Here is a 9,303-nt window from a genome sequence, read left to right on the forward strand (position 1 = left end):
CTTGACATCTGAGTACGACCTACAGCCCACCACGTGCAGACTGACTGGTTATGGTGGTGAACAGCTCCCAGTAAAAGGCACATGCACTTTCAAATACAAGGAAAGTGACATGTTGGACTTTTATGTTGTTGACACTAGAGCACCTGCAGTGCTAGGTCTTAAAGCATGTTTAGACATGGACCTCATCAAGCTAGTTTTATCAGTGACAGCACCAGTAGAGACAAAATGTACTGGAGGAGTTTGCTGATGTTTTTACAGGAATAGGATTATTCCCAGGAGAATGTACCATTCACCTCTACCCACCGAGAAAGATTCCCCTTGCTCTCCTTGCCCGTTTGAAGAAAGAGTTGGAGAGCATGGAGCAATCTGACATAGTCACCAAGGTTACAGAACCGACTGACTGGGTAGACGCGTTAGTGGTGGTGGAGAAACCACGCACAGGCAAGCTCCGAGTATGTCTCGACCCAAGAGACTTGAACAAGGCTATCAAACGCCCCCATTACCCTTTACTGACTCTAGATAGCATCACACACAAGCTAGCGGGAGCACACTACTTCCGTGCCATGGACGTTAGATCAGGCTACTGGGCTATCAAGCTCACAGAAGAGTAATCTAAGATCACAACATTCAACACACCGTTTGGACGCTACAGGTTCCACCGCCAGCCTTTTGGGAATATCTCAGCCCAAGACGAGTTTCAGCGAAAGATAGACGAAATGTACGAAGGCCTCGACGGAGTTGTGGCCATTGTGGACGACATCCTTGTCTATGGTCGAACCAAAGAGGAGCACGACCGAAACCTCCGCACGATGCAGCAAAGGTCCCGCGAGAGAGGAGTCCGGCTCAACCCAGAGAAGAGCACAGTCGGCGCTACAGAGGTCAGCTACTTCGGACATCTTCTCACAGCGAATGGAATCAAGCCAGATCCACAAAAGATCTCAGCCATAAAAGAAATGGGGCCACCAAAGAACCATGCAGAGCTGGAAACAGTGCTTGGCATGGTCAACTACTTAGCCAAGTTTGCACCCAGCCTCTCCAATGCTAATGCACCCCTGCGTCAACTGCTAAAGCAGTCCAGTGAGTTTCTCTGGGACAAGCAACACGTCATTGCTTTCCAGAATGTGAAAGACTTGATCACGAGAGAACCAGGACCAATCCTTGCCTACTACGACCCAGACAAAGAGCTCAGACTCCAAGTGGACGCGTCGAAGTATGGACTAGGTGTAGTGCTACTGCAAGAAGGAAAGCCCATCGGCTACGCTTCCAAATCTCTCACAGACTGTGAAATCAACTACGCAAATCGAAAAGGAGCTCTACGCCATTCTGTTCGGATGTAAACGTTTCCATCAGTACATATATGGATGACAAGTCTTTGTGGAATCAGACCACAAGCCCCTTGAGTCAATTATGAGGAAACGACTAGCCGCAGCCCCACCAAGGCTACAGAGAATGATCCTTCAACTACAAAAATGTGACTTCACAATCACTCACCGTCCAGGCAAAGACATCCCTGTCACAGACACACTCTCCAGGAAGTTTCTTACCTATAAGGACAGCAGCCTCAGTGAAGGCATGGACATGCAAGTGCACACAGTGTACAGCAACTTACCAGTTAGTGACACAAAACTGAAGGAGATCCAAGCAGAAACAGAAAAGGACTCAACTCACACAGCTGAGGAAAGTCATACAGGATGGCTGGCCTGAGGAGAGGAGAAAATGCCCTCAGAGCATCTCAGAATTCTGTAACCATCGTGATGAACTATCACAGATCAACGGAATACTTTTCAAAGGAGAGAAAATAATTTATTCCTACCAGTCTCAGAGAAGAGATTTTGACAAAGATCCATGCTGGACACATGGGCATGGAAAAGTGCAAACAGAGAGCACGGGACATTTTGTTTTGGCCCGGAATGTGCAAACAAATAGAGGACATCGTTGGTAAATGCGCCATATGTCTTGAACGACGCCCCTCAAACACCAAAGAGCCAATGTTACCTCACTGTATCCCAGACCGAACCTGGCAGGTCGTGGCAACCGATCTGTTCACCTGGAACAACGAGGACTACATTGTAACAGTGGATACTTCAAACTCGACAAGCTTCACAGCACCACATCTGCAGCTGTGATACACAAGCTGAAAGCAGCCTTTGCCAGGCATGGCATTGTAGAGACTTTAATATCTGACAATGGGCCCTGTTACAAATCAAATGAGTTTGAATCCTTCACAAAAGCATGGGAGTTTACACACACGTCACCACAAGCCCACATTATCCTCAAAGTAATGGCCTTGCTGAAAAATCTGTGCAGATTGCTAAATCACTCATGGACAAAGCAAAAGCAGACAAGAGAGACCCCTACCTCAGTCTCCTTGCATACCGCAACACTCCAGTTGACAACTTCAAATTACCAGCCCAGCTGTTGATGAGCCGCAGACCTCGCTCACCCTTCCCAGCACCAACCAGCAGCTGCAACCTGAGGTCGTCAGCTACAAGGAAATGCATGGAAAACGTGCACAGAGACGACAACAACAACAAAAGCGATACTACGACAGGTCAGGTAGACCACTGCCACCACTGATCGACAGAGTCAGTTAGAATCCAGGAGCATGGCCTCTGGAAGCCAGCAGTCGTCATCTAGCCAGCTGACACTGAACGTTCATATCACGTCCGCACCGCAGAAGGAGCGGTGTACCGCCGCAGTCGTCACCTACTGAACACAAAAGAACAACACACTGACGAGAACTGTTCCTCTGACGATGAACTGTTCCCCTGAAAGAGAACTTGATGGACTAAACACACACAGCACAACATACACCATACTTACCTGCAACACCACAAGAACTGTTGACTGACACAGAAGCATGCTCAGCATCATATCGCACAAGGTCAGGAAGAGAGGTCAAGCCCAGAGCTGTCCTAGACCTGTGAAATGTCAAAGGGTGTAGGCAGATCGCTGCCCTAAAAGAATTCCAGACTAAACTTGTCATTGAAAGTTCACTTGAAATGCTTTGGTATTGTATTTGTTTGAAATGTTAAGATGTTATTTCTACAGTGGAAGCTGAGTTGATGAGAATCCCTTGTTGGAAAAGTAACAGTATGTTGGATTATTGTTTCAGAGTCTATGTTGATTCAGTTGGTGTAGTATGCAATATAAAAGGGTACCTACATTGAGTTCAAACTACAGAGCATGTATTCAAAGAAACGCTTAGAATATGTAAACATTTTTCTTTTGTTTTAAAAGAAGGGGGATGTAATATTCATGTGTAAACATACTGAATTGTAATTGGATGCATTTTACCACCATATCATACTGTGCGATGATTGGTTAAGACCACCCAAATGGTTAGGTCATGGGCAGTTTGATCCTGGTTGGCGATACGTGAACATGCCAGTTATAGCTAGCTAATAAAGAGCTAAGTTAAGAAATATCCTGTAGTACTGCATTTTATTATTTTGTACAAAGTGTGCGAAACAAGACAGAGTCGTTGTCCATTTGGAAGGTGTACCGTCACCCCAGTCTGAGGTCCTAAGCTCTCTGGAGCAGGTTTTCATCAAGGATCTCTGTACTTTGCTCCGTTCATATTTTCCTTGATCCTGACTAGTCCCTCAATCCCTGCTGCTGAAACAAATCTCCACGGCATGATGCTGCCACCACCATGCCTCACTGTAGGGATGGTGACAGGTTTTCTCCAGAGCATCTTGTTTCTCATGGTCTGAGAGTCCTTTAGCTGCCTTTTGGCAAACTCCAAGCAGGCTGTCATGCCTTTTACTGAGGAGTGACTTCCGTCTTGCCACTTTATCATAAAAGCCTGATTGGTGGAGTGCTGCAGAGATACGTTTCCTTCTGTAAGGTTCTCACATCTCCACAGAGGAACTCTGGAGCTCTCAGAGCCAGTTGTCATCATACCTCTATGGTTTTTGCGACTGCACTTGAAGAAACTTAAATTCTTGACATTTTCCAGATTGACTGACCTCGATGCCTTAAAAGTAATGATGGACTGTCAATTCCCTTTGCTTATTTGAGCTGTTCTTACCATAATATGGACCTGGTCTTCTACCAAATAGGGCTATCTTTTGTATACCACCCCTAACTTATCACAACTGATTAAGAAGGCACACCTTTTAATTGAAATGCATTCTAGGGGACTACCTTGAAGCTGGTTGATAGAAGGCCAAGAGTGTGTAAAGCAGTCATCAAGGCAAAGGGTTACACACACGTATTTTGAAGAATCTCAAATATATTTTTTATTAGTTTAACACTTTTTTGGTTACTACAAGTTTCCACGTGTGTTATTTTATAGTACTGATGTCTTCACGATTATTCTACAATGTAGAAAATAGTAAAAATAAAAACCCTTGAATGAGTAGGTGTATCCAAACGTGAGTATTACTGTACTTATGAGAAAATGTGCAGGAATTGAAGGTGCCAACAAATGTTATATAGTCATCATAAGAATGTTTTACCGTCATATACAAAAACGTAATCAGCTCCTCCATCAACGAGGATCAACTTCACCTTTTGTAAGGCTTCGTCCCACCACCTAAATGTGCCTTGAACTAGAAGCCTTTTGCATATTTTAGGGTTGTTTTTTTTCTACCAGCATACTTTGACCTCGAATTGCGTGCATGGTACAGAAAATGCGTGGCTCCTAGCCTCCCTCCATGGCTCCTAGCCTCCCATACATAGGCTACTTTCTGTCTCTACACTCTTAGAACATATGTGGTTGAACAACACAATTTATGTAATGATTACTCAGACACGTGGGTCAGTTCTTGCAATTAATGTGTTAAAAGCTGAAAACCATACAACACACCCTAAATGTGTTCAATTATTGACCCATTACATTGTTAGAACACTAAAACTAAATGTCTTTAAAACTAAAACTGAATAACAACAACTAGTAAATCAAGTCTGAAAATAAACTGAATTTAAAAAACAACAAAACCAAATAGAAATAAAACCCAAACTAATAAAACTATAATAACCTTGGTCTGCACCCATTTTGTCGAGGCTCCACACCGTACATACCGATCCAAGAGCAAAAGTCAGTCAATTGTGTTTATTATGTAAAATAAATAACATTAAAAAGAAAAAGAATTAAATACAAATAGTCTACTAAACTACAAAATGTGGTCGGTGAAGCCAGTTTGTATTTAAAACCGCCATCTAGATATACTATTGAAAACGTTGGATCTTACAAGGAATGTCTCAGAGACATGACCTGTTATGTAATGTGTACAGTTTTCTGTACGGTATGGATACACAGCGCAGCAAGTGCATCAATTCAAATTTTGAAAAGAAACTCTACTAAAAGAAAAGAACATACAATATTTGGTTGTATTTGCACCAGACATATTGTAAAAACACACAAGATGTTCCAACAAAGAAAAGAACAGGAGCGACAGCAGTGCTATTTGGGAGAGATTTTGAGTCGCAGTACTCTACAGTGGCATTCTTACCTACTCTCCTCTACTTCCCCTGGTCAGTTCTGGTCGGTCAGTGTAGATAAAAGGAAAGGAGACAAGGTAAGCTATTTAGCAGTCCCTCAGTGACCTGGGGGACCTATCCATCCCACAGTGAATCTATAGCCTCGGCCTCCTAGCCAAGCCCCCAGAGCAGCAGCCCTTCAATCAGGAGTCTCCAGTCATTATGGATACAAAATCCTCCTGGTTGACTGGGAGAGAGAGAGAGAGAGAGAGAGAACTTTGTTTTGAACGTTGAAAGTCAGTATGACATTTTTAGTTGGTGGTTATTCCCACTTTGAATGTGTGCGTGTCTGCTCTACGCATTTGTGTGTGTGCTCACTCTCTCCGTCTCCGTCTGTATCGAACTCGTCGATCATGCTGCGTAGTTCCTCATCCGTGATGTTCTCTCCTAGCTCTCTGGCCACACGTCTCAGGTTCCTCAGGCTGATCTTCCCGGAGTCGTCATCATCAAACAGCTTAAAGGCCTTCAGGATCTCCTCCTTTGGGTCCCTCTCCAGGATACGGTCTGTCACTGAGACACACGCACATGGGTAAACAGACACAGGGTTACACGCTTGAAGAGCAGCCATAACACATACTGTACAGGGTTCCACATACGCAAACAAAGCAGGAAACATACCAACTTCATTAAAGTCATCAAATGTTATTTTGCCATTCCCCTCTCTGTCGTAATCTTTTAGTATCTTCAGTATATCTACTTTCTTCACCTCAAAACCCATAGCTCTCATTGCCACCTGTGAGAGAATTGAAAGAGAGATATGGCAAAGTATGAGTGAAGATTAGACAGCAAAAGGGGACAACAGAATCCTAGTAATGATAAGGTAATTGTAGGTAGAGGTTTACCTTGAGTTCGTGGTAGTCTATCTCTTTGTCTTTGTCTGTGTCAAACAGCTCAAAAGCCTCTTTGATTTCATGCTTCTGTTCCTCAGTCAGCTCTCTTCGCTTCTTCCGCTTGGTTTTATCCACTGCCAGCTCAGTCCTGAACACCATTGTCAGTTGGTGTCAAATTAAACACAGACCTTTTCTCAATTGCATACTCCTCATGTCCTCATCTCCTTCTCAAAACCCATTTGAAGAGAAAGTCAGAGGGGCGGGACCTCGGACTTTCTCATCCAATGGGTTTTGAGAAAGAGGCGAGAGGACACGAGGAGCATGCAATTGCTATTCTCACATAGCTTATGTCTCTGAAGTAGGCTGTGTTCGAATACTCATACTAACAGCACTAACCGTACTATTTGTGACGTGAATTGAGTATATAGTATGCTTATTGGTATGGATATAGTTAGTATGCCAGAAGTTCCCGGAAGCGTACTAAATTCGTCAAAATATGAAGTATACACGCAGAGGACACTATTTCTGTAGTTTAGGGACCATAATGCAATTTCAGGAAATGGGCGTGGCTTCACATTTCAAGATTTGAGGAAAATAAAAATGTTGGAAAATATGCCGCTGAAGTACAACGAGAGCGGATACAAAATCATTGCTTTAACTATGACAAATGTTAAATGTAATAAAGTAATGACTTTTCAAATAAGTTAACTTACAATTTAGGTTGGATGACAATTTGTTAGCTACAATGTCCTTACGAACCACATAGCATATCATTACAGCAGTATGTACCGGTCCTAACGTTAGTTGGCTACTTATACATCAAACGTCCAGTATAATAACTATAGGCTAACTAACCACCCAACGTTTATTGAATGGATTATTCCCGTCATTCTCAGCTAAGTGGTATAATAGTGCGTTCTCAAAGGAATACTGGTGATTTCGTAAATTCGCTCTGGCTACCTACTCCGATTTAAGAGCACCCTCTTCTGAGTGTACCAGAGCGCATGGCAGGTGTCGGCAAAAAAAAAGTTTACTTCAATTGTTGCCAGCAGCAGTTACAGTCACCAACACTCTGGATAACATGACAACAGCCTATCCAGCTCTAATAGGGCTTGTAAAATGGTCAGAGTAGTCTCATTTCTCTGGAAGTAGCTAGCCAGCGTTAGCTTTCCTGCCGTTGTAAGGTCTGAATGCTCAAAGCCCGAGCTCCGAGAGCGAAACGCTCTGAATTTACAAGCGGACAAGCACTCTGGCACTCCAGATTGAATTTAAGAACACACCAGAAGTCGTAAAATGTCTAACTAGTCATTTGTTACGCTAACTAGCTAGCAAGAGGTTGCATAGCAACAGCACCAGCTTCCGGTAGACGGGCGAAGAGCTAGTACGCCCAACTGAAAGGATACCGTGAGTTTACAGTGTACTGAAATTAACTAATAGTGTGTAGTATACAGTATGTTAGTACGGGTATTCGAACACCGATGTTGACTACAGACACACTTCATAGACAGTTGCTAAGGTTTAACTTACTGACACAGATGGTTAATTGGACAGTAAATAGCTAGCTAATTATCTATGGCCTAACTAGCTAATACAACAATTGCCTACTATCAAACATATCTACCTCGCTACAGTAGCTGAGCTAACCAACTTGCAACAAGGAAGCTGGCTAGTGCCAGTTTGTTTCACAGTTCTGGCTAGGTAACGTTAGTCATTTAAACACTTTGCTACAATTGTAAACTAAATACCTTAAAGACAGACTCATCATTCAAGTTGTAGCCCTAAACGTGTACAGCTGGACGTTTGAAGGCAGCTACTAAAATAACAACAAAGCACCTTGTAACAAATCCGTTAATCCGCGCCTGTTTCGCTGTTTCCCATTGGTTGCTGGATCAGTGCTCGGCTACAAAATCGCTTCTGATTTGTCAGATGAAATCTAGAGTTGCTACGCATTTTCCTACATGAAGAAATGTCCTGTTGTGCCTGCTGCGCTCTCTGCCCAGTATAAGGCGCTGTATGTCTGTTGACAAGAGAAATGCAGAGACCAGTGATGGAAAATCCTCACTCTCAGACCCAAGTGAAGCAGGAGGACTGGTCAGCCTGCCTACATTAACGAGACAACAGATGACTCCTGTGAAATCAGGATCAGACTTCCTTTTCATTAGCAAAATAATGTGTACCACCACATGCCCATTTACCTGAGAATTTGTACTTTTTAGTTAGAAATATCATTAAATATTGATATTATAGCAGAGCCATGTAATTACAATATGTATAAATATATGAAAGTGGGGAGCAGTATGTAGTAGTAGCAGGGCAATTCCATTGGAACATGATAAAGCTCAGACTGGTTTTTCACCTTAATAAAATGTATGCCAAACAAAAACCATTGATTGCAAAGTTAAACTTACTACACAGGTCCATATGCACAATGACTACTTTTAACAATGTCTACTGAACATTTTACAAAAACACATTCACTTAAAGTGAGGATGAGGATGTAAAGTTTGGCAACAGGTTATGTTTCTCTCAGTTTTCCAAAAACTCTGTTAAATATATGCCCTGAAATAAAAGTCAAAGATGTCTGCAAGAAAGAATGGGCTGTCAGCTATGCTATGACACCTTGAGTTTGAAAACATCTATTTTGGTTATTGAACTACATGTACATTAAATTAAATGGATTAACACCCAGTTACAGAATGACAGTAACCAAATGACATCAATGGTCCCTGATCTGTACTACACCGAAATGCATAATTATGGATATGTGATGTATTCACTGTGATGTATCCTGAATAGGTACACAAAGGTAGAAGAATGCAATAACCTTTTTTGCATGTTGTGTAATTATTTGTTTATGTTTCCCATGTTTGGACACAGCAAAGTTCAGTACAGTAAAGTACAATACAGTACATTTTACTCTACTCAACTCTAGTGTGCTCTACCATACTGTACTGTATCGTATTGTAATAAACTCTACTCTTCTGTA

The 9,303-nt window shown here is 42.5% G+C and overlaps 1 protein-coding gene across 1 annotated transcript; it reads right to left on the reverse strand.

The window, feature by feature from the left end:
• Positions 1-5,044: 5,044 nt before the first annotated feature.
• cetn3 (centrin 3) lies at positions 5,045-8,210 on the reverse strand. The gene is made up of 5 exons (XM_024397186.2): positions 8,063-8,210; positions 6,330-6,465; positions 6,106-6,220; positions 5,806-5,997; positions 5,045-5,674 (listed from the first exon to the last, which is right to left on the reverse strand). The coding sequence occupies exons 1-5, from the start codon at positions 8,080-8,082 to the stop codon at positions 5,631-5,633; spliced, it is 507 nt and encodes a 168-aa protein (XP_024252954.1). The 5' UTR covers positions 8,083-8,210; the 3' UTR covers positions 5,045-5,630.
• Between the last annotated feature and the right edge of the window lie 1,093 nt (positions 8,211-9,303).

This window comes from Oncorhynchus tshawytscha, linkage group LG33, assembly GCF_018296145.1.
Source record: "Oncorhynchus tshawytscha isolate Ot180627B linkage group LG33, Otsh_v2.0, whole genome shotgun sequence".
Lineage (NCBI taxonomy): Eukaryota > Metazoa > Chordata > Actinopteri > Salmoniformes > Salmonidae > Oncorhynchus > Oncorhynchus tshawytscha.

Bases quoted from the DNA above. Each gene is read 5' to 3' on its own strand.
- cetn3 (XM_024397186.2), bottom strand. From the start codon at position 8,082: ATGATGAGTCTGTCTTTAAG. The intron at 6,466-8,062 runs GTATTTAGTTTA...AATGGTGTTCAG, and splicing joins ATGATGAGTCTGTCTTTAAG to GACTGAGCTGGCAGTGGATA. The intron at 6,221-6,329 runs GTAAACCTCTAC...ATTCTCTCACAG, and splicing joins TAGACTACCACGAACTCAAG to GTGGCAATGAGAGCTATGGG.